General features: G+C 36.2%; 1 protein-coding gene across 4 annotated transcripts in view; it reads right to left on the bottom strand.

Annotated features, from left to right (window-relative positions):
• Positions 1 to 12,503: 12,503 nt before the first annotated feature.
• Positions 12,504 to 26,528, bottom strand: part of LOC131431740 (beta-1,4-glucuronyltransferase 1) — a 333,086-nt gene continuing 319,061 nt past the window's right edge. For all 4 annotated transcript variants that reach the window (XM_058597607.1, XM_058597610.1, XM_058597608.1 and 1 more), the window contains 7 exons: positions 22,991 to 23,340; positions 22,749 to 22,928; positions 22,286 to 22,448; positions 21,962 to 22,227; positions 21,723 to 21,898; positions 21,521 to 21,654; positions 12,504 to 15,026 (listed from right to left, as the gene is read on the bottom strand). In XM_058597607.1, coding sequence (XP_058453590.1) covers positions 14,829 to 15,026; positions 21,521 to 21,654; positions 21,723 to 21,898; positions 21,962 to 22,227; positions 22,286 to 22,448; positions 22,749 to 22,928; positions 22,991 to 23,340 — 1,467 coding nt within the window. In that variant the 3' untranslated portion in view covers positions 12,504 to 14,828. The remainder of the gene's footprint in view (positions 15,027 to 21,520; positions 21,655 to 21,722; positions 21,899 to 21,961; positions 22,228 to 22,285; positions 22,449 to 22,748; positions 22,929 to 22,990; positions 23,341 to 26,528) is intronic.

Consider the following 26,528-nt stretch of genomic DNA (forward strand, 5'->3'; position numbering starts at 1 on the left):
AACAGAATCTGGGCAAACTTTCCTAGCAAAGTCAAATATCCATCGGTTCGAGTATTCATCACTCTCATTGCCCACGGTACGATTCCTCATTCGTCTGGCCGTGTTCCAAAGAGTGCTCATTGAGGTTTCTCTTGACAAACCTTCGACAAAATGTCTCCAATAGCTACATTTTTTGGCTCGAAGTATGCTCTTGTACTTGGTTTCTAAAACCATAAGTTTTTCAAAATTCTGAGGAGTTCCTCCTCCCCGTTTTAGAAACGTCTTGCAAGCATTTTGTTTTGCGAGTTTAGCCTCTGAGCACTCTTTGTCCCACCAGGGGTTGGGAGGCCTTCTGTTAGTCGTTGGCCCAGGAAAGCGTTTAGTTTGGGATTGTTCTGCTGCCTCCAGAATCGAACAAATGAGGAAGTCATATTCTTCAAGTGGAGGGAGCTCTTCCATTGAATTCAAAATACTAGAGATCCTACTTTGGTATTTAATCCAGTCGATATTTTTTGTCAAATCATATGGAATACTAGCTGAATTAGCAATACATTAGTTACAGCTAATTGAGATGATGATTGGTAAATGATCGCTACCGTGTAAATCAGGCAATATTTTCCAGGTGCAATCTAGTCGAATTGATGTTGAGCAAAGAGATAGATCTAATGCACTTGGGCGTGCAGGAGGTCTTGGGATCCGTGTCATGCTACCCATATTTAATACCGTCATGCTAAAATTGTCACAAATGTTTTGTATTAAAGATGATCTGCTATCATTGTAAACGGAACCCCACATAAAACCGTGCGAATTTAAATCCCCCAGAATCAATCGTGGAGCAGGAAGGGCTTCAACCATTTCATTAAGCTGTCGCTGTCCAACTTGTGCTTTTGGAGGAATATAAACCGAAGCTATGCAAATATCTTTGCCTTTAATGTTTATTTGGCAAGCAACAACTTCTATACTAGAAGTTGAAGGGATGTTTAATCTATAAAAGGAATAGCATTTCTTAATTCCCAAAAGCACTCCACCATACGGAGAGTCTCTATCGAGACGTATAATGTTAAAATCATTAAAATTTAAAGCTATGTTTGAAGTAAGCCATGTTTCGCATAAAGCAAATACATCACATTTTTGACTATGCAATAATATTTTAAATGAATCAAGTTTTGGCATGATGCTTCGACAATTCCACTGCAGGACAGTGATTGTATCATTTGCGACGGGTGATAAATTATCCATCAAAAGATACAAAACCTGAGACAATTGGCCATTGAGCTGATAACTGCTTCAAAAAGGTTCTAGCTATTGGAAGGAATGCCATTATGAGGGTCTTTAAGGGTTCAGATATATTGAATGCTGAGAAAATCCATTCAACAATTTCCGAAAACTTCAGTAATCCTGTTGGTGGCTGTGAAATGGAGCCCACAGGATTATTACCTTTTTCTGTGCTAGATCCTGGATTGGTTTGTGAATTTGACAAACCAGGAGGCACAGTCTTTGGTTTTGACTTTTTTTGTTTAACACGGGGATCTTTTTTTGAAGATGAAACTTTAGGTGTCTTTTTTGGTAATTTGGAAGAAGACTTCTTTCTCTTAACTGACCCTTGGGTAGTGATAAACGAATTACCTTCACTATTTTCGTCAGAGTCAGAGTCCTCTGTTTCCTCTAGATTTGAAAACCCGTTTTCGGTTTCCAAAGGGGGGACATCAATGACCGTTTTAAGCATTTCTGCATATGTGCGCTTAGACCGTGCTTTTAAAGAAAGCTTAATTTTGTCTTTGTGCACTTTAAATGCAGTGCATACTGAAATATCCTCATGAGGACTTTCCCCACAATAAATACATTTTTCAATTTCCTTGTTGCAATCATTATCTTTATGAGGTCCTTCACACTTAATACATTTTGGTTTATTGCTACAGTAAGTAGCTGTGTGTCCGAATTTTTTGCAGTTCGTACAATTCATTACATTTGGAACAAAAAGCCGAACAGGGAGGCGAATTTTATCGACATAGACATGGGACGGCAACGCAGATCCGGCAAATGTCACTCGAAACGAGTCTGATGGGCGATAAACTTTTTTTCCCTCTTCATAAACTACTGAGTACAGTTGTTTGCACTCCAGTATTTTCACACCCTCAAGCATAGAGTTCTTGAAACGACCAACACCATGCTTGAGCAAATCATCTACCGAAAGACTCGCTTCGGTAACAACACCGTCAATTTCGACATCTTTGGAGGGTATGTAAACTTTATACTCTTTAATGAAATGTTCCGAAGAGACAATATCATTCGCGTGTTTCAAATTATTTACCACAACACGAATTTTATCGTTATTTACTTTTATGATCTCTTTGATTGAAGAGTATCGTGATGTCAAACCTTTAGAAATTTGGTAAATGTTTAATGGCTTTGATATACGTCTAAAAAAGACTATCCAAGGCCCAGAAGAGCTCTCCTGATATTTTTTCGTTCGTGGGGGTATCGGATTCATGCTAGGATTTACGTCCATGGATTCATCCATCACATTAAAATTTTTAATCAAACTTTAAAATAAAAAATGAAACCAACACTACACAGTACTCAATCAAAAGGAAAAGAAAAAACTTCTACCTTGAAATTGTTGTCTATCTCCGTTGCACTGCCGTGTAGATCCTCGTTGCTCTAGATAACACAATAATTCTTGATGATATTTCTTTTTCGGGACGAAGTTAATGTGTTGGATATGAATTTGTCGTAATTCATTTATTGTAAGCCAAGGAATCAGTAAAATAATGGAAAGAAGCATTAACGTTTGACAACTCTGCTGTCTGAAAACACAAATTAAAAAAAATAATTTCAGGCGAAACGAAGTTCGACGGGTCAGCTAGTTAAATATAGTAATCCTGTTAGTAATTTTAATTATATTAAAATGCTTTTCAAATAATAACGATAATTGAAGTTATTTTTTACACTTTGATTATAGAGCTTAATTCGCCATAAATATCCAGTTTTCCAGAATCTTTTAGGTCTCAAAAAAGTTGTAGGATAAATTGTGGGTTGCAAGCGCTTATGTTTAATTAATACGGCAAACGACTTTGAATCTGTTAGATAAAATGCAAAACACTCAATATGTGAATTGAATTCCGCTGCCGTGGGAAACGCGTATTAACACTCCTAATACCAAGCCTAAAAAAAAGTTGGAACTGTAACTTTGAGCTATCATAGCTCAGTTGTTACTTGGCCAATTTCGATAAATATTTCACCCTCGAATTTTGTGAAGTTTGTAGATTATTTTAAGTATATCATTATTGATGATGTTTTAGGAAAAACTAATGAAAATCTGATTTTTCCCGTTCCAAGTTTTTTTTTCAAGCTCAAAATGTGCCCTATCTGCATTCATGCGGCACCTGCATCGCGAATCGGATATTGAGACCTTCAACTTTACCAAGTCATAACTTTGTTGTTAGTCAACCGATCTTCAAAATTTGTTCACCATTGGAAAGGTAATACTTCCAGAAAAAAAATGCACTGAAAAAAACGAAAAATAGGGTTGTCTACCCAAAGTTGTAATGAAAACTGTAGATAGATGACCTAAGAAAAGATGAGACTTTTTACAATGATCGTAAATATCTCGAAATTCAAAGCGTTGACTTATATATTTTTACACATCATTCGATTGCTAGCGATACCAGCTACAATTTTCGCTCAACTACCATTCTTGCACTATCAGAAGAAAACTTTAAAAAATCGATGAATTTATAAATATATATGAATTTTTCATTTTTTTTCACATGTTTTTTTATAACTCAAAAATTAAAGCGAAATTTTGCCAAACAACATGAAATCAAAACTTTTATATTTTATGACATATATTTTTTTAGTATTTTAGATGGAAGTATAGGTATCTTTGAACATCTTTTAGAGTTTGTTAAAACCAATTTTGAATGACTGGCGTATTCAGGTAGCGTTTTCTGAACCGAAGTTATGAGCAAAACTAGTTCAAAAACAGGTTATTTTTAAACTGCTATATCTAACATTGAGGCAAATGAAAAAAAATCTGTTTCTTGTATTTGACAGAAAATATTTTCGAGCATGTTTATAAAAAAAGGCTGAGAAGATATTTTTTAAAATTTTTTTAAATTATGTTCATAACAATTGGGGTTTTTCATTGAAAAATATTCGTATCATGTAAGTCATTTATTAGCTATATATGAAAATAAGGTATTTTTGTCTTCTAGAGTGTCAAATTAATTCAAGTGCATATTCGGAAAGATATCGTTATGCATTCTTCGGGAAATGCAGAATGGTGTCGCTTTTGTAAAATCTCTAAGGCCTCTCGGTGGTTGGAGGTTTTATTAACCGTGCATTTTGGCACCTGCAGATCGTTCATCACCCTTTCGGTAATGCAGGACGATTTATTTCTTTATGTTTTGTGCTGTTTTCCCACCTCACCCAATTCCCAATTCCCGTCCATGTTCCTTTTATCCTTTCCTTCTTATCAGGAAGTTGATGAGAAGCTACGGCAAGGCACGAATCTCTAAATAACTAGGGGAACATGCCACTTGAGCCAATTAGTTCTGATAACATAGGTGCAGGGTTTCATTCAGTAAAAAGCATTCAAACGAAGAGGTTGTTTTTCGAAACGAAGACAACTGCAAGCTGCAAATAGATTGGCCATTTGGATCAAGCGCTGGCACAAGTGTGTTCGAAATGACAAATCACATGGATCAAGCATGCATGTGAAATCTCCACACAAAATCTGCGCGTCAAACAGATTTTGCAAAGATCTCACGGATAAAAGTCTATTCGCACTATGCCGGGGCGGCGGTCCGGGGCTACTTGGTACGTTTTTTTTGCCTCGTCGGCGATGACTGAGCTGCCGGCGTGTGCATGTATTAGACTACCGGATCCGGCGTAAAATCCATTTGGTTGCCACCAATATTCCTCGTAGAGTTTTTCGCACCGTCGCACAGTGGTTCGAATCATTAAAAACGTGGACATAAAGCAGTAGCTGCCAAACCGTTCTTTTAATGCATATAGTTGCTTTTAAGAAATTATTTACAAATATATTTCGCGTAATTTGATTCTATCCCTAATTGTTCATGGCCTACTTTGACAAAAAATATAACCATAACTTTTTTTTCTGAAAAGATAGAAATTTTTTTCTTCTACAAAGTTTTAGAACTATTGAAAATAATTTACTTTGTCAAATATACCAAAAGTCTAGGTCGCACCGTTTCGGATATACAAAGCGTTTTCATGGCAACCCCCTTAAAATCAGTTTTTTATTCATAACTTATTTCGAGTTATTTTTTAATACATACTTTCTTTGGAATAATCGAAGAAAATAAAAAATCCCATATTTTCGTTGAAGGTAATGCATAGGTTTCTTGTTTCCTGGCAAAGTTAAACATCATTTTACCTTTTTTTACCTATGATAAAACCTTACACCGAAGCGAAATATGCAGCTTTATGCAGCTGATTTTTACAAAATTTATAGGAAAAGATATGCTCAATACTATAAAAAAAATCTAAATGGAACTCGATGGAACTTTTTTTAGGCCTTTTCAAAGTTAGTTTTAGTTATTGAATTATGACAAACCCCTTAAAATTAGTTTTCTTATCATAACTTGTTTAAAGTTAGTTTTTTATACATTCTTTTTTTCAATAATTGTAGAAAATATAAAATCCCATAATTTTGTAGAAGGTAATACATAGGTTTATTCTTTTCTGTAAAAGTTACATTACATCATTTTACCTATTTTTACCTAGGAAACCTTGTACCGAAGCGAAATATGCAACTTAATGCAGCAAACTTTTACGATACTTATAGGAAAATATATTCCTAATACAATTTATTTTCCAATGAGGATATCCTGAGTACTATTCGTGTGATTCATTTTCACTATGGTCATGCTGAAACCATGAATGGTTAAGAAACGGAGGGCGTTTCTGCAAAAGTGAGTTACAGAAACAGCAGACGCGTGTGCTGTTTCTGTAACTCACTTTTGCAGTGAGCTTAGAGATGTGCAATTCGCTCCTGAGCTATTCCATTGAATTGAATATTTAAAGTGAGCTGATAGCTCACAGCTCTTTTTAAAAGAGCACTGGTAAACAGGGATGCCAGGTTCAGAGATTAATCTGTGTTTCACAGATTTTCAACCTTTTGCACGGATTTCAAAAATGGCACAGATTCTCAAAGATTTCGGAAAATAGTCACAGATTCTGAGATCGATCATAGATTTTTAATATTGATCACAGTTTAGCATCAAAAATTACAGAGCGATAGGCAATAGTGAGAGTTTTTGGATGGTCACAGATTTTTGAAAAAATGACCTCGCATCCCTACTGGTAAGGTGAAAACAAGCTACGAGCTGAACGGATCTTTGGCTCTTGAAGAGCGAGTTATAAATGGGAAGAAATGTGTACATGAGTTTTTGTTCGTTCTTCCAAATGTGTATCAATTCTTCTTTAACAGATTGAATTAGCCATTATTGTCAATAAGAAATCTTACCTCTCACTCAGTAGGCTAAGGTACATTCAGGGATGCCACTTTTGCAGATATTCTCAAATAGGACATAATAATAATTCGCAGACAAGTTAGTTCGCATAGCATTGTTCTTTGTGCATCAATGAATTCAATCAAGCATATGAAAGAAAAACGGAGTAAGAAACTTAATGAGCTGATGAGCTGATACATTGAATCAATTCCCTTTAGTGAGCTGCTCACCGGTATGAGCTGCTTCGCACGTCTCTAAGTGAGTGTCGCACGATCAACATATCGTCTTAAAAAACGTGTTGCTTGGCGATAACTCAATTTATTTACACGTTTAAAAATGAAATCTCTTCGTAAAGGTTTGTACTTTTGCAATACTTTTTTCATATTTTGATTGGAAAACATTTTTCCATTTTTTTAATTTGTGTTGAACTTTTGATAATTTTTCAGATTTTCAATATTTAAAACTCACTTTGGAAAGGTCTAAAGGAATTGCATCGAGTTCCACTTAGATTTTTACCTATTTTTATATATATATAAAAAATAGGTATAGAATTCGCTCAAACTTTAGAAAATTTTTCCGAGGCCCGGAGGGCCGAATGACATATACCAATCGATTCAGCTCGACGAACTGAGCAAATGTCTGTGTGTGTGTGTGTGTGTATGTGTGTGTGTCTGTATGTGTGTTGTCAACTAAGAGGTCGAGATCTCAGAGATGGCTGGACCGATTTTGATCAAACTAGTCGCAAATGAAAGGTCTCCCCGTCACCCAAAACGCTATTGAATGGATTTGAGATCGGATGTTTACTTTTTGAGTTATTCGAAGTTTTATGTCAAAATTTTCAGTTTTTTGGCAGTATCTGTCACAATTGACCTTGAAAACAGAATATGTTTTCAGACTTAGATTCCGCTCGATAATACCTACTCAACAAGCCATAGATTGTTAAAATCCGTCCATTTTTAACGGAGATATTGAAATTTTTGTGTAAACGACTTTTCCCTCCATTCCGGCAGTAGGAGTTTTGAGCGCTGTATGACAAAGAAATGCTTGGAAGCAACGGAAAACACGATTTTTTATACTGTTACATACAATTCTTTCTAAGTACCAAAAAGACTGTGTACAGCATCCTTTTCCATGACATTTAGCCTCGGACCGATTTTAGCACGGCTCGTTTTTGGCAACATAATCGTTCGAATATGACATATATAAACCAGATGATGGCAGAATTTTTTTTAATTATTTTGTTTTAAGCTACTTACAGCAATAAATGCTGGAACAACATTACATCCATATACCATTCGAATCAGTTCGTCGAGATCAGCAAATCCGTGTGTGACAAATAATTTCACTTAATTTTCTCGGAAAATTTCTTTTCTACAAATTCAGATTCATACGAAAAGTCGTATGCTCCCAAACAAAGTTCCTGAATTATGTTTGGTTCCGACCTCTGGTTCCGGAACTACAGGATGATATATGAAACGAAATCAAAATTGTGTAACTCATTCTTCTCGTAGATGGCTGAACAAATCTAAGATTCAAATGAAATCTAAGAATCGTCTAAGATGCAAATGAAAAGTTTCAAGATTCTTTAAAACATCTTGCTCTTCAGTCAGATCCAACTTCCGGTTTCGGGGATAGCATAAAAATGTCTATTCCACATAAATTAATCAGGTTTATCGGGTTAGCAGATTTGGATAGTCGATAAAAAAATTAACTTTTTTCAGTTTTAGTGGTATTCAGTTGTCGATCAGAAGGCACCTAAAAATTTAATTCCTGCTATGATATCTCAAAGATATCTTAACTGATTTTCAATTATTTTGAAACAAATGTAAACTATATAGCTACTCAGGTGAATTTATCTGACTTCGGCCATACCGATTTTCGAATTCCGGTTCCAGTATAAAATCGTTTCTCAAAGCTCAATCGTTTTCTCAAAAAAGCCTAATCAAATTTCAGAAACAAAAATTCAAATTAAAACATACTTATATGCAAAAATTAATTAATTTTATAAAATTATGACTTCCGGTTATCGAATTACATGATGATGAATTTTTAAAATTCAAACCGATATAGAAGATGACAATCCCGAAAAGCTTCAAAGTTGGACTCAAAACTGTTGCAATTTATTCGTCATATGGCCATACGAATCGGTTTGGGTTATGCTGGTTCCTGAATACCGACTCTGGAAGTACCTTAAATTACCGTAAACTCTAGAGTGGAACTTACTTCGATATATCATGGTATGTTTAATCGATAATCACACTATTAGATTCAAATTCGATCCGATTTGCAGTTTCGACATTACAGAGTAATGAGTGATTAAAATCTCAAATTGTCGCTTAAAACAACGGTCATTAAAATAATGTCATGAAAACTTAAACACCGAAGAATATTCATGCAAAAAACACATGCGGATTGATAAAAATAGGTATCATCTCACTGCTAGGTGGATTAAACACGTTTTTATAATATTGTTAATTGTCAAAAAGTAAACAAAATCAAAATCCCAACAATTTGCTTAAGTTGCGCGTGCAAGCATGAGCTTGTTTATGCGTGTTTACGCGCACTTTGTAGTAGATATTTAGATAATAGAGGTAGATTCTACGTAGATAAAAACTGTTTTTAAAATAAAGTGAATATATCTCAAAAAATATTTTATTTGCATTATTTATATCTTCAAATGTTTTTTTCTTCAAATGAGAGAAAAAAAAGTTTGCGAAAAATATTTTTTTTTTCGAAATTGGTACTACCTCCTTAACAAAAATTAAGGTGCCACTTTCAAAAGAAGCGTAATATAAACTTCTTCGAAGACACGTTAGCTCTTAAAAATCAGTGAAAGTCAGTACAGACTTTTGACCGTCTTTTTTCCAGTTTTGGACCACTGTGCGACGCACAGTGGTTCGAATCAATAAAAACGTGGACATAAATAAGTAGCTGCCAAACCGTTCTTTTAATGCATATAGTTGCTTTGAAGGAATTATTTACAAATATATACCGCGTAATTTGATCCTATCATTAATTGTTCATGGGCTACTTTGACAAAAAATGTAACCATAACTTTTTTGTCTGAAGAGATAGAAATTTTTTTTCTTCTACAAAGTTTTAGAACTATTAAAAATTATTTACTTTGTCAAATATACCAAAAGTGTAGGTCGCACCGTTTCGGATATACAAAGCGTTTTTATGGCAACCCCCTTAAAATCAGTTTTTTATTCATAAATTGTTTCGAGTTATTTTGTTATGCATACTTTGTTTGGAATAATTTTAGAATTTATAAAATCGCATATTTTTGTTGAAGGTAGTGCATAGGTTTGTTCTTTCCTGGCAAAGTTATGCAACATTTTACCTTTTTTTTACCTAGGATAAAACCTTGCACCGAAGCGAAATATGCAACTTTATGCAGCTGATTTTTACAAAATTTGTAGGAAAAGATGTGCCCAATATCATAAAAAAAAATCTAAGTGGAACTCGGTGGAACTTTTTTTTTAGGTCTTTTCAAAGTTAGTTTTAATTACTGAATTATGACAACCCCCTTAAAACTAGTTTTCTAGTCATAACTTGTTTCGAGTTATTTTTTATGCATACTTCGTTTGGAATAATTGTAGAAAATATAAAATTTCATAACTTTGTAGAAGCTAATGCATAAGTTTATGCTTTTCTGGAAAATTTATGCATAATTTTACTTTTTACCTAGAAAACCTTGTGCCGAAGCGAAATATGCAACTTAATGCAGCAAATTTTTATAATACTTATAGGAGAACATGTACCTTATCCAATTTATTTTCCAATGAGAATATCTTGAGTACTATTCGTGTGATTCATTTTCACTATGGCCATGCTGAAACCATGAATGGTTAAGAAACAGAGGGCGCACAGTGGTCCAAAACTGGAAAAATACGGTCAAAAGTCTGTACTTTCACTGATTTTTAAGAGTTAACGTGTCTTCGAAGAAGTTTTACAAAATTATATAACGCTTCTTTTGAAAGTAGCACCTTAATTTTTGTTAAGGGGGTATTACCGATTTCGAAAAAAAATATTTTTGTTTTTGACGAAAAATTAATTTTTTCTATCTCATTTCAAAGAAAAAAACATTTCAAGTATTTTTGCTGAAGATTTGAATAATGTAAAAAAATATTTTTTGAGATATTCGCTTTATTTTAAAAACAGTTTTTTTGGATTTACCTACATAGAATTTATCTCTATTACCTAAGTATCTACTACAAAGTTAGCATTTAAATGAGTAACTTTTCCCAATACTTTTCACAACCTAATCAATCAACTAGGTAACTAATGTTACCTAATAAATCATTACAATATGGCACTTAGTCGCATTGCATTCGATCAATCAGTATCAGTCACGCTATCGTCCGAGTTTTCCGTATCGCTAATTTCTTGTTCTGTTGTAAGTTCTAGCATATCAATTGCTTCCAGTGACAATTTCTTTCTAGTTTTGATAGGTTAGTAATAAATATTCGAAATCAGTGGGTCAGACGCTACTAGGAGTCTACAAAAAACATCTGTCATCGTTTTTTCACGGCCGAAAAATTATCAAAACTTCAACACATATTTAAAAAATGGAAAAATGTTTTCTAGACAAAATATGATAAAGTATTGTTAAAGTACAAACCTTTACGAAGAGATTCCATGTTTAAACGTGTAAATAAATTGAGTTATCGCGAAGCAACACGATTTTTAAGACGAGATGTTGATCGGGCGAGGCTCACTGCATAAGTGAGTTACAGAAATAGCAGACGCGTGACGCCCTCTGTTTCTTAACCATTCATGGTTTCAGCATGGCCATAGTGAAAATGAATCACACGAATAGTACTCAAGATATTCTCATTGGAAAATAAATTGGATAAGGTACATGTTCTCCTATAAGTATTATAAAAGTTTGCGGCATTAAGTTGCATATTTCGCTTCGGCACAAGGTTTTCTAGGTGAAAAGTAAAATTATGCATAAATTTTCCAGAAAAGCATAGACTTATGCATTAGCTTCTACAAAATTATGAAATTTTATATTTTCTACAATTATTCCAAACGAAGTATGCATAAAAAAATAACTCGAAACAAGTTATGACTAGAAAACTAGTTTTAAGGGGGTTGCCATAATTCAGTAATTAAAACTAACTTTGAAAAGACCTAAAAAAAAAGTTCCACCGAGTTCCACTTAGATTTTTTTTTATGATATTGGGCACATCTTTTCCTACAAATTTTGTAAAAATCAGCTGCATAAAGTTGCATATTTCGCTTCGGTGCAAGGTTTTATCCTAGGTAAAAAAAAGGTAAAATGTTGCATAACTTTGCCAGGAAAGAACAAACCTATGCACTACCTTCAACAAAAATATGCGATTTTATAAATTCTAAAATTATTCCAAACAAAGTATGCATAACAAAATAACTCGAAACAATTTATGAATAAAAAACTGATTTTAAGGGGGTTGCCATAAAAACGCTTTGTATATCCGAAACGGTGCGACCTACACTTTTGGTATATTTGACAAAGTAAATAATTTTTAATAGTTCTAAAACTTTGTAGAAGAAAAAAAATTTCTATCTCTTCAGACAAAAAAGTTATGGTTACATTTTTTGTCAAAGTAGCCCATGAACAATTAATGATAGGATCAAATTACGCGGTATATATTTGTAAATAATTCCTTCAAAGCAACTATATGCATTAAAAGAACGGTTTGGCAGCTACTTATTTATGTCCACGTTTTTATTGATTCGAACCACTGTGCGACGGTTTGAAATTTCAAACACTCATAATACGGTGAATCAGGAACCGGAAGTCGGATCCGTCGGAATTCAGAACAATAGGAAAATTTACTAACAATTTTTGAGAAATAAGTTCCCTTCTTTTAGGAAAGCAAACTGCTGAATTTGCAGACCCATATGAAAATAAAAATAAAGTTGGGATAGAAGGCGGAGACTATCCGTGGACTGAGAAGCTGGCAAGTGTTCAACAGTTCATGCAGTTCCGATCTGGATCCGTTACACGCATGGATTTCTCATACTTTCTTTTCAGCATAATCAACGAAAAGCATCTATTTTTCAATACATTTATTTCTCCATGGTTGATTTATTGGTTGGTTGGATTGGTTGGTAGTCGCTCACATAAAAAGAGTTGGGCGTTTTGGGTCTTAGTTGATCAAACAGTAGAGTTTAGATTTTTCTCACAATTCTCACAGATATTGGTTTATTCCTATACTTTATTTTTTTGTTGTTGTTGTTCGGGCGATTGGTAAACGATCCAATATTTCAATACGAATACGGGTGACGCCTAACGCTAGGTAACGATTGTGGATGTGTGGATTTTTGTTCTCATGCGTGGAAAGAGAGATGACGGAAATGCTCCGGGGGTTTTTTCATCGTTCGATAAAGTAATAAATAAGTTATGGAATTTTTTCAGCTAACATATTGTTTGTGTTACTTTGTAGGATATGACATATTCTACAGAGGTTTGTCTTTGTTAAAACGATACTACAATAGTTCGTATTTTCGGTTTTTGCGGTTTCTGCCATGCTAACTTTGCTTTTACGACCTACCAGAGTAAATGTACAGTGTTGCCAGTGTTGGTTGAGACTCTAGACGGAAGGTAAAATAATTCCAACTAACTAAAATTCTAAAAGTTCACCGAAACACGTGTGATGGTAAACTCTATTGACTCCTGTGAGCACTACTAATACGAGGAAATAATGTTTGATAATTGTTCATTAAAGCGAAATTGTATTCACCTAGTATAATATAATACAAAACCTACGAATAAAATGAGCACATGTTCTACTTGTTCCAAAATTTAGTCATACACCAGCTTGGCAAAATATAATGCTAAATCTAAGCTTAACCGCTCAAGAGTTGTGAGCTGTGAGGATACGTTTTGGTTTCTATTTACAAATAAAATGTAAAAAAAGGTAAAACAAATAGAATTCAATTCCGATTTTTTTCCGACATTGTGACGATTTGCTTTCGTAGAGTGATACTAAATGACATTCAGAGTGGTGAGAGACAAATGTGATGGGTAGCTTCCTAAGGTCTAGTACGAAAATGCTTTTTTCTCTTGTTAGGTTTTAACACTCGTTTTTAGTTCATTTGATCTTTTTTTTTCTGTGTGTTTAATACAATAAGGCACTCTTCGAGAAAAAGAAAATAGTTGGAGGGGAAGAGGAACTTTGGCGTTTCGAAAACCGAAAGTATTTATCATGCTTCACGTTCTGACTCGATTGGATACTTCAGCGAGAGAGAATTGACTTGTAAAACATTTCGAATGCCAATACATTATCAACATAATGAGGCTTCTATGCAATTGTTTTACAATATCTTGAGGTTCGTATCACAACAATCAGAGCGATGAATCATGAATTAATGGAAAATTTAGCGTTGGAACGAAGAAGTAGTTGAGTTAGGGGTAGGATTTTTTTACGACTGCTAGTTTCTACGAAGTAATGCTACAAGAATCACTAAGTGGTAACACTAGGTTTTTTTTAAATTACTTCGTTTTATTAGTCATTAGCTGTTTTGTGTTCGTGTTTAGTTGTTTTCATGTTGCGTTTGCGTTAGTGTCTTCGTTCTCTAAATGTATTGATCTTTCTGTTTTCCTTCTCAGTGTAAAAGTGATTAAAAAATATCCAACACTATCTTGCTTCGGTTGTTCCGCCTCTTTCCTAAAGATTCCAACAATCAAACGACATGTCTTTGCTTTGGATCCTAATTGAAATGTGTGTGTGAGTGTGTGAGTGTGTGTACCAACTCGAAACATGAACTTTGTCCACACCAATTTTAATGCGATAGAGACGATAGAAAAAAAAGCCCTTCTTATCTTCTTTGCCTAACCCTAAGAGTATGTTACGACAATACATTATATCACTTTTCTGCTTATGAACCTAAGCCTTGCAGTATTCCTCCCGTTCGCTTCTGATTGTGTCCTTAAAACGACTATTATTGCATTCAAAACACACTTCACAAGTGCTGCTCGCGGTCATACACTCACTTTCATTCACTTACACGTGTAGAAAAAAAAAAATATCGCTCTTACCTTCGTCGCACGTACCCCTTCCGTTTGCCCTTCTTCCGGCGACTGCTGACATGTGGTCGCTCCCGGAAGGAACCCAACAGAAACCCACCGCCAGACGTAGCCAGTGAGGACGAGAACAGCGACGAAGGCCCGGACAACCCATCCGGTTCGAAACCACCACCAAAATTACTAAAAACGAGCTCCCTGCTACTGCTGTGGCCACTTCCGATACTATGGCGGACGCTCACCTTACTCGTGACATCACCGCAGTCGCCGCCGCCATTGCCGCCACCACCACCGCTTTCATCAGGCTTACCGCTACGGTCCTTATACTATTGGGTCGTGGGTTTCCCCTTCAACTATACAGCACAGCCTTTCCGGGTACCGTACATGACCTGCAGTTCCGGGTAGATGATCTTCTTGATCAGCTGGTTCGTTTTGGCCGCCAGCATCGCCCGCTTCGGGTCCTTCTTGAGCACCTTGATGCCCGGTTTGTGCACCAGGAACCCATTATCCAGAATGTGGAAATCGTAGTCTAGCACGCAGAGAGCGTAGCCCTGGAAGTGAAAGAAAGAAAACACAATTAACTGGTCGCTTATTTAAATTTTAAACTCAAACTTTTTTTTCAAGAATTCAAGAGTTCAAGAGTTCAAGAGTTCAAGAGTTCAAAAGTTCAAGAGTTCAAGAGTTCGAGAGTTCGAGAGTTCGAGAGTTCAAGAGTTCAAGAGTTCAAGAGTTCAAGAGTTCAAGAGTTCAAGAGTTCAAGAGTTCAAGAGTTCAAGAGTTCAAGAGTTCAAGAGTTCAAGAGTTCAAGAGTTCAAGAGTTCAAGAGTTCAAGAGTTCAAGAGTTCAAAAGTTCAAAAGTTCAAGAGTTCAAGAGTTCAAGAGTTCAAGAGTTCAAGAGTTCAAGAGTTCGAGAGTTCAAGAGTTCAAGAGTTCAGGAGTTCAAGAGTTCAAGAGTTCGAGAGTTCAAGAGTTCAAGAGTTCAGGAGTTCAGAAGTCCAACAGTCCAAAAGTCCAAGAATTCTTGAATACAAAGAATTCAAGAACTCAGGAATACAAGAGCTCAAGAGCTCAGAAGCCCAAGTGTCCTAAATCCAAAGGCTGGAGATCGAAGATTTCAAGAACTCAAAAAAACTGTAAGCGTGAAATACGCAAAAGTTTGTTTTTTGCCTTTCTGATATGAAAAATTGATGCAATCTTTGTGAAAATCGACTTTTGAACCCAGGCCCAGAGGGCCGAGTGTCGAATCAAATCCAATCGGCACTTATTATCAGTACACGGCCTAAAAAACCGATTCCGGTTAATCAAAAATTATTTTGAAGACTACTACAATATTTTATACGATAGTATGATTGATATGAGAAAGGCATCATTACACCGCTAGGTGAATTAAAAATTTTTTTTTGTTTGGTTTACACAAAAGTTCATTCAGCAGAAAAGTTAATAAATGGCAATAAACTCAAAAAGTTTCACGAGTACAAATGTCCAAGGAACCCATTGGCGTTTTCCTGAGTCACCGTCCACGACTTGAAGTCGATGGTAACATTTTTTCATACAATTTAGGCACAAAAAAACCGTACCCATATTCCACAAGCATGGCATAATTCATCAAATATATTCATCACAGGGCTCATTATTGAATAGATAATTTCAAATCGTATTTGCCATACAGAAGTTGTATCCTTATTATTGATGTATTTATCATCTGTATTCATGATATTGTATTTTTTATTGAAAAATCTTTTTACATTAACTTTAAATCAATGGACTCCAATAAAAAAGTAACTTAATGCCTTTTTCAAAGTTTAGATATAAAGGGTGGGTCATTTAAAGTAGCATCATCGAGCAACCCAATAACTTTTTTGCGTTAATAAGCAAAACTGTCAGTTCTATGCCACCGGAAACCCTCAATTAGTTGAGAAACAGCCTCTATAGGACCAAAAAGTTACAGTTTGGTGTGGCGTTTGTGCGGATATGATGATTGGTCCCTATTTGTTCTAAGACCCTGATGGAACAACGGAAACTGTTAATGGCGATCGTTGTCGAGCCATGATAAATGATTTTCTGATGCTCTATGTTCGTGAAAATGGTTTGATCGGCTACTAGTTTCAACAGGACGGTGCAACATGCCATACAGCTTGACTAACAATCAAATTGTTACGACCATCGTTCCCCATTTTTAAAAACTAGCTGTAGCATATCTCTATAGACCAAAATAAATTATAATCGAAATGAAAATAAATAAAAATGTTTTTCATATATTTGGTTCTGAAACAAATGCTTCTATTTTATGTGGACCACTAGAAGTAGTACCTTTCCAAAGGTAAACAAATTTCAAAAAAAAAAGGAATGCAGATAGGGCATATTTTGCACGTTAAGATTGTATTTTCTTAACCGAACGGCAGCCATAAAGTTTTTGAATCAATGCACGAACTTTACGGAATTCGAGAGTGTCAAATTTATTCAAAACTCGTTGAGAAACAGCTGAGCTATTACAGCTCGAGATTGTGGTTCCAACTTTTTTTAAAGCTCGGTACTTGAAGTGTTAATTGAGGGAATGTGAATGTGAGTGATTTCATCGTTTCAAGAATGGATTCTAAGATACTGAAAACCGACATAACGGTGGAAAGGAGGAGGAGACGAATTCGGCAAATTCCAAGCAGTATTAATAGAACCTGCCTTTTTTACAAATGCTACGAAAAAATCGAAAAGGATTTCTACATTGCATTGTAACTGGCGAAGCAAATTAGGTCCGTTACGAGAACTAAATTAGATCTGCATTCGATAAGATCAGCTAAGTGTGAGCTATCCCGAGCAAAGTCAAACATCAAAACGAGAGCACATCGAAATCTTATTATGTTAGCAACATCACATTGAAATCTTAATTTGATCTCAGGTCATCAATTTTTCAATTGATATCACATTACGTTATCCTTTTGCTGTTACTTTTGGATAAAAAAAACTTGCGAGGCGAAAATTTTGGGAAACTCCAAAATGATTATTTAAAAGCAACAACTTAATAACTGTGGAATAAATAGGATTAATTCCACTAGCCGATACAAAAAGCTAGTTCATCGCCTTTAGCGATCTCCTGGGATACTGGACCTTCACCAGATCCGGCCAAAACCCCTCATTCTCTTTCGAGGACTAATAGCGGCTTGGGCATTCTCATCTCGCTGACCTTCGTCAGGAACTTGGTATGAAATTAAATATCAATGTCAGATTCTCTAACAGTTTTCGCGTTTAGTTGAAAAAAGATGTTAAATGTTCTGACTATTATTTTCGGTTGTTGTTTTTTATCAGACCCTTAATATGTAAAGGTGTAAAACGGCAGAAGGAAATTATCCAGAGAATCTTTGTTAAAAGTCTCGTGCTCCTAATCAAGCGTGGAGTACAGATTATAGCTTGATTTCGGTAGAGTAAAACGACACATGACTGAAGTTTATACGTTACTCAAAAGAACTCCACGACCGAGTTCAGCCCAGTTGCCAGTTTATTTATTTGATTCATCGATCGTTTATACGCTAATTTGAAAGTGTTCATTAACATCTTTTCGATTGTACTAAACTACACTGTAAATAACAGTTTTGACCGTTATTGTCTGTGGACTAACAAGTCCTTTGACTAATACGCTCATCTTTATATCATACTATCTGAATTACCCGGCGTTGCTCGAAAATGTTTCATGAAGACAAGGCCGCAAATTTTTTTTTAGAAATTGTCCTGACCATAGAAATACTCAAAGTGTAGTGAAACACAACTTATTTCCTCACAGTTGCTCAAGATTGTGATAATGATTTTTTGATAACGAAAGGCTGTTCATAACTACGTTAGATAATATTTTCGTTCTATAGAAAATCAATTCAGTTAATTCAAATGTTATTGTAAACTTATTTTCATCAGCTCGGTACGACAGTTTTCTAAATTTTCATAAAAAAATGCACATTCATTTTATGATTTCTTGGTCAATTCAGATCAATTTTACCTCCCTTGGTTAAGAATATTTATTCCCCCTGCCGTTTCTGAATATTTTTGAGACCCTCACTTAGTTGCTAGAAATATGCAGTACTAATCAAGAAGTACGATTTTTTCGTGAAATCCGTTCAATTCACTTTATACTTACCATGTTTGCTACACTCCTTCCTTGAAATAACCCTTTAATCTATTTTGATGTGAAGGTAGTATCTGTATTAATCAAGAAGTATCGTTTCTCGTCGAATTAATTTTACATTGAACTCCCCTTTTGTTAGTGAACTTTCAACAGCTCTCTGCCCTTTGAGAAGTGTAAAAAGTATGTGTGCCCATCAAAAAAGAGAGGGGGGGATGAAAATTTATTTCCCACACTCTTTTCTCCTAGTCTATATCCTCCGGCATGCCTCGTTTGTCGACAAATAAGATAAATTTAACCATAAACCTTTTTTTAAAGGGACTTGCTACAAACTTTAACCTTTTGTTCATCTGTGCAATGAATATCTGATCTCGACAAGAAAAAAATAGCTTTATTACCACCTCTGAATTGCAAAAAGTACCTCTGCCAAGTTTGGTGATAATTTACTGAGTTGTTATGGAATTATTCCGATATTTACAAACAATTGAGCTGAGAACTTCTTCAATAGACGCTTGCTATCTTTTCACGCGAAGAAATATCCTAACGATCATCTCTTAGTTGTAATAAATATCGGTACCTGTCAAAAAATTTCGATTTCGTAAATCTCGAAACATTTTGCCTTTGCATGTTTGAGTTTTACAAAAACTAAGTATGGTCTTCAAAAAGTATCGATACTCGTCCAATGAGATAATCTTTTTCATGATCTCCTGTTAAAGACCCTTGATAGAACCCCTTCCCATAAAAAATACCGTTATGATCATCTCTGAAGAGCAAGAAGTATCTGTGCCAAGTTTAATAGCAATCCGTTCAGTAGTTTCGGAGTTATACCGTTAGAAACATTACACCCCTCTTTTTAAAGGCACTTGCTACATCCACCCCTCGTATAGTCATATCTAAGGTATACAAAATGTTTCTATGGTCTTCAAAACGTATCGATTCTCGTCAAGTTATATGACTAATTGATATAATAGGTCTTAGAACTTTCAGAAACTTTTCCAAAGAAACCGTTTTACTTAATCTGTATGATTTTCGGTCACAGAAAGTTTGAATATTGAATTACATTTTAGCGCCACCAAATGAAAGAATTTTATTCACTCCAATCACCGACGTTCTAAATCATCATGTTACTGAACAATATCGTAATATGTCTTTCGAGCGCTGTAGAAGCGCATGGCAAATGAATTCCCAACTAATACATTCTTCACAATGTAGACCTTGACATCCCGAACAACTTTCCTCAGAAAAAAACCTTGAAGATTTCTGGTTTTGAGGTGGATCATGTTTTAGCACACGGGCTCCTATAGTACAGCGATTGTGCATTAATATTTGGAACACTTAGAAAACTAGTTTGAAAACCCTATTTCCCAAACAATCAGATTTCCATGAATTATCTATGTTTAACCCATTCTATCTGAAGCAAGCAAATGAATTGCTTAATGTTAATGTTTGTTAAGAAATTAATCTTCATCGAATGATCCCAAATTTTTAGTCTACACAAGAACTAAAAACTTGCTTAGTCAGTATGCTGTTCGTGGACTACTAATTGAAACAATGGATTTATGTTCATTGTTCCAATTAGTCGAAATAAGTAAGATATTTATTTTGGAATCGAAATAAAATATGATCTGGGACTGCTTATTGCCCGATTCCTAATTCACGTCCTCAGTGTGCCTTTGTTATAAAAGGCTTCACTCTAGAGCGCTCGGTCTTGTGAGCCTCGAAATTCGTATTTCAAAGGGCGATTACATATTCGAGTAGAGTGAGATCAATTAAATAACTCAATTTGATGTTACGATGTCATTGGAATGGCCGCAGTGCTATTCACTATTGTTACGGGACGGATGCGACGAAACGAGTGTACATTGGCTAAAACTACCTGTATACAGCTTTGTGAATCAACACTGCTTGTGATATGATTACAGCTCAACGTCACAGTCCATAGCATTCGCATAGAGTTCGGAATCCAAAATACACCTAGGCTCGAAACCCAGTTTCTCTATAAAGGTTGGTGCTTGACGCCTTTTTTTTTGTTGTTGCAAGTAATATCGCTTAAAGGTATACTATACCGAGTCTTTTGCCCAATCTATTTTTAGCTTATGCTCGCGAATTCGTACCAGTCCGCGACGTCTTGGCAACTCGGAATCTTCCTTATATGACTCTTATCTACAACTTCTTAAAATCTATCAATGCTCAAATTTAGTGCTCTCTTTATCTTTTTCACATCTACAGCTCTACTGCACTCTTCTTTACGTTGCTGGAAGTATGGCCTGTGTAAACGAAGCTTCGGAGCATGCACCTGCCTTGAACTGACTGAGTTGCTGAAAGCTACCCCAAAACGTCACACCAACAAGCATCCCAATCCAGAATAATCTCTTCATTGCTACAAGATGAAAAATATGAAGACTCATCGAACGCAAAATGTGTCTAAAAGATGTATGCCACAAACCAATGATGTATTCAAATTTCAATAACTTCAAATTGAGAACAAGTTTTGCTATCAACTTGAGAAAATCTATATCTTATTTAGATTTCTGTTTGCTTTCGCCGTTAGCAAAAATAGTTTTCTGTTTGATATCATTGGAATATCTTTTTGCTCTCGATTTTGATTTTTTGCCACTTAAAACAACCAAAACAACAGCAAATTAAGTAATCGATAAATGCGAACCTCACAACATCAAAATAAGTTTTCTATTTGATCTCACACTCTGCTCGGGTACCTTACTCTTGAAGTTGAAAACAGTTGCAATACTAGAAAAGACACTATAAACATGTGTTCTTCCATAACAAGAATGTTCCGAACGAAGGTCAATAGGTCGAACAATTCCTTTGAACTGTCTGTTGTAGTTTTTAGTAGCGACTTTTAGGTATTTCAAATTCTCATACATGCTATACACAACTGTACTTGTTAACACAGTAGGATAGGATCTTTGTAAAACTCACCTGCGTCATTTTATCACTTTTGCCCTCCCAACTCAACCGTTCGTCGTAGTGGGGATCGGCATGAGTACCGATGTAGATCGGTTCCCAGTGGACGAAGTAACCCACACGTTTACCTATGTGGAACACACCCAGGTCTAGAAATGAATTTTCGAATTATTATTAATCTGTTGAGTTTAGATATACGACCAGAAACGCCACTAACCGTCGGTTTCGTTGGCCGCAATCCATTCCTTCGATTTAGGCACTCCGTGACAGCTGGAGCAGACCCGTTTGTGGAATGGGATCGCCTTGCCGTTGCGCAGAAGCTCCTGCAGCTCGGTTTTGTCCCTCGGGACGGGCGAGCTGCTGTCCACCTCGAATATCGACAGTGGGAATACCCTACGGGAAGAGTGAGCATTATTTTAGAAAAGCACGGAAAATGTTGAACATAACGGTAATTACCTGGGATTTTTACGTTGCAGCACCGGCTCGTTTCTAACTATCATCTCTAAGAACTTATGTACTAGACCCGGATTCGGGTACAATTCGATATCACTAGCTAGGATGAAGTGGGTCATCGCCGCATCCCGGGCAATGTTCCGACCCACATTGACCGGATACAGCAGCTTCTTCTGCGTCTTGTACAGCTGCGAGCTCGACACGTTGAAGTACGGTGGCGGCACCGTACAGTTGCTGGGAAGTTCTAATACTTTCTCGTACTTAGGAACCTACCGCAAAAAAACGGATGTTAGTGGAATTTTCAATCATTAAAACCAATGAACTTACGTTTTTTGGAATATGTTTACTACTAAAATAAATATGAAACGTGACAAACTGACGAACTAAATGACTCTCTGGTAGGCAGTCTCGCAGATACCGGACTGCATTCAAGGTGGGCACAAAGTCAGTGCCGGGCGCGTGCATCGCTAAACTGACCGGGGCGTTCCACCTGTAAGTAGCAATGAGTACATAAACTTGCTCGCCAAATTATACAAACAAACAGTGACAGTGATTGGAATTCAAATTGGCCGGTAAATAGCGTATTACGAATAAATTATAAACAAACTTGATAACATCAATTGCAAACAGCCAAACACCACGGGAAGCAACGATCGGCTGATAATGACAATAACAAACTTCTCGTCCTCATCGTCGTTGGCCACCATTTGAGACAATGAACGCTGAGGTGCTTCCCGAAGTGAAGATTGACCAACTAAATAAAAACCTTGATCTTGACCGCATCACCTACCTTTCCAGCAGTGGGATCAGATTATCGAGGAACGTATAGTCGGCATGTGTGGTGTAGGTGATGGTTTCATGGCAACGCAGCTCGCCGTGTTCGGCGCGGATGTAGTTCTTCAGCACCCAGAAGTCACCCCGCTGACCGATGTACGGCTCGTAGTCACGATCGTGACAGTTCAGCAACGACCTGTGCCGAGAATACCGAGCATGAAAAATACTAATAAAGACATTCGTCGAATCGCTACCTACCGTAGCTTCATATCGAGATCGACAGACGCTGTGGTCGAGAAGATATCACTAGCATTGAGGAGACCAGCTCCGGCGCCATTGGCGGCCACTCCGTCCTGGTACAGAACTTCGGCAGCCTTGTTCGACCCGCTTGGGCTGTTGTTGTTGATGTTGTTGTTGTTGTTGTTGTTGTTGTTGCTGTTACTAGTTTCGGTTGGCACATCGAATCGTCTATCATCTAAGTTTATGTTATTATTAGTGTTATCTACATCGCGTCCAGCTTCCAGCAGCAGCTGGTCCTGTTGGTTTAGTTGTTGTTGCTGTTGTTGTTGCTGCTGCTGCTGATGCGGTGGCACCTCTTGCACGCTGATCTGCAATGTGAAAGAAAACAAGAAAAACAAACAATCAAAACTTGAACTAGTATGCAATTCAGAAGGGATTACTAAATCAATGCCGGAGGTCAAATAAGTCAGCATCAGATGAATCAATTATGCGCTTATGCACCTAGCAGGGGGCATTAAATTCAAGATCAATTTCGTAGCTCCCCTTCCCCCCTCGTACCACAAACCTTTCGACAGGAGGTGGTGGGCTTGTTGTTGTGGCATTGGTCACCAACCATCTCCATTGCCATCCACCGCAACCACCTCCCCATTACAGCAGCAGTCATCAATTCCAATCCGCCGGCCAAAAAGGTACAGGAATTAAACTAAATTGCCTTCATCACGCGTCATTGGTTCGGGCTTTCGATTGACCAACGTCGGCCAGCCGGTCGCAGCAGGCCAGTTTGAACTATATATTTAAATGAAAATTGGTCGAATAGTAAGCGGTGCTCCGTTTTTCTCGGTGTTATTTATGGAAGTAAATTTGACTCCGTAAACTGTTTCTGAAATGAATAATTGGTGAGGACTGAAGGTTGGCTGGGTCATTCCCTAGAAGGACAATTCTAGAATATCGAATTGAGCAGATAGTCGAGAAATTGTCGTCGGGTTTTTTCTATGAATAAAGAATCGAGATAAGAAGTTGATTCTACGTCACGAACGTGCATAGTTTTCAATGATCTACGAATTTTATTTGTTAACAATAATTGCTACATTTACTGAAACGCGATTCTGCGGTAGTGCAATATTCCGCTAGCATTTCCACTGGTTAATTTTTGTTATTGTCTAATCATTTATTGAGAAAACAAATTTTTCTTCTATAGGAAAACGTAGGATTTTCAACTGCCGACAAAATTACTGCGAACAGTCTACCAATCGAGTAATGCCAAAAATGTTCTATGTTTCCCATATGAAATACCGCTTCCCGTTTATAGTCCTTACTCGCTTGCTACGATGCCGGCTACAGTGGTAGCAATTCTTTCACAGATGAGCTACTTCAATATTGCTGGTTCTCTATTGGTCATTTAGATCCAGGGCCGGTGAAAGAGATGGGTACGGTGGGTAGTACTACCCACCAGAAAATTCCAAAGGTGGGTAATTACCCACCTGAAATTTCTAACGAAAAATAATAGTAATATTTGTATCATTTATAACAATAAAAATAGTTTTATTGTAACTGAGAATAATAAATAAAATCAGAATTATAAAATGCTAGTACTCAAGGTAGAGCAAGGATGTGAAGATATACAACAAAAAGGTGAGGCGTGACAATGGTCATTTGAGCAAGCAGAAATCTTTCAGTGACTTAACTTTTACCTTCAACCAAAGGGGTCGAAATTAAGCATCTCATCAATGCAAATCACTCGAGTCTTTGGTATGCCGGAGTGTACCGAAAAAGCTCTTTCACCATTTACTATACGAACCGGTAAAAGAAAAGTTACCAGAAGTTGCCAGTTTCTACTTGCGACAGCATTCTTATACACATTGAGTTCTTCTTATTTTTCTCAATCTTTATACAGCTAGTTGAAACATCAGAATGAAAGGTTTGTTCGAACTATTGCTTATGTGCCCAGAGTCACAGCGTGCTGGCTGTTTAGCCTAGGTTGTAAGCGGTATTCAGTAGCGCTGCACTCACCGCTACCTGATGGAAACCCATAATGCTATTTTTACTTTTTCACTATTAGAGATAGTGAAGAATTAATTGTGTACGAGAATGCAGCCGCAAGTATAAAGTAACAACTTCTGATAACTATTCTTTTGTCGGTTCGGATAGGAAGTGGTAAAAGACCTTTATCAGTACTTTCCGGCATACCAGAGACTCGAGTGATTTGCATTGATGAGATGCTTAAGTTCAACTCCTCTTGCGAAAGTTAAGTTAGTAAAAGGTTTCTGCTTGTTAAAATCAACCTTGTCACGTCTCGCCTTTCCATTCTTTATCTTCACATAAATGATATCACTCAAAATCTTTTGACGTAGGATTGCGTCTTTGTTTTCTATACCGAGGTACAAATTCAAAATATAGAAGTAAAACCATATAGACAGTGGTTAGGTTTTGAAAATCTACAACTCAACCACGAACAATGTCTAATTCTCCCAGTTTTTTTTTCAAACCATTGCACTATGGTTTGAAACGGGAAATTAACGTGACAAAAATATTTTCACTATTAAATATTAGTTTTTTGTAGTTGGTGTCTTCACAAAAGTTGTTTGTTATCAAACGGCGCTACTTTTGATATAAAATATTACTAGGGTGGTCCTTATTTATATTAAAATCTGAAATCTAACTTTCTTAATTGAACTCAAAAACGATTTTATTGTACAATAAAGTTGTAGGAAATTTTATATTGAGCAACTTTGCTGAAAAAAGCACCTCTCTAGCTTTTCATTTGACCGAGTTACATCAATTGTCCCGGGTAAGAGTAGGGTGGCTCCTGAAAAATCGATTTTTTTGTTATAACTTTTTTGTGAAACGTTCTATGAAAAACTTGTCTTCAGAAGAGTTGTTGAAATAATTATTGCGCATAATTTTGCTGACTAAAGCTTTTTCATATGAGCTACCAGTAAAAAGTTATGATTGTTTTTTCATCAAAAACTAGTCAACCTTCAAATATCAAAATTCATTAGATGGCAGATCGATAAAAATGTATCCTATGCGGCCACTGAAAGTTCATAATATAAGTAAACATTTAAGAGAAAATTGGGAGGGTGTTTTTTATTTAACTCATTTAAATTAGTCTCAAAAATACCTTGAAAAAACTCAAAAACATTGCATAGCTCTTAAACGCCTTAACGTATCAACATACTTCCTTTAGCAAAATAATAGTATCAAGTTAGCCCTACAAGTGTTCCATACATTGTCCATTCGACAAATGAGACACACAAAAACTACAGCCGAAAATAGATTTTTTGCTGAACAATTTTAATAAATTTATTACCAAAATAACTGATTCAGTTGACCTTAATGGCCCGTTTACACTTCTGCTGGTTGCCAGCATGCTGGTGTCAGTGTACTGCCCTCTTAAGAAAAAACGTTAAACGGTGGTCCAATGATTGAACGTATTGGACCAACGAAGGACCACCGTTGAACGTTTTTTTCCTAAGAGGGCAGAACACTGACACCAGCATGCTGGCAGCCAGCAGAAGTGTAAACGCTACATAAGCAACAGAGACACTGTGTAATA

Source organism: Malaya genurostris, chromosome 2, assembly GCF_030247185.1.
Source record: "Malaya genurostris strain Urasoe2022 chromosome 2, Malgen_1.1, whole genome shotgun sequence".
NCBI lineage: Eukaryota > Metazoa > Arthropoda > Insecta > Diptera > Culicidae > Malaya > Malaya genurostris.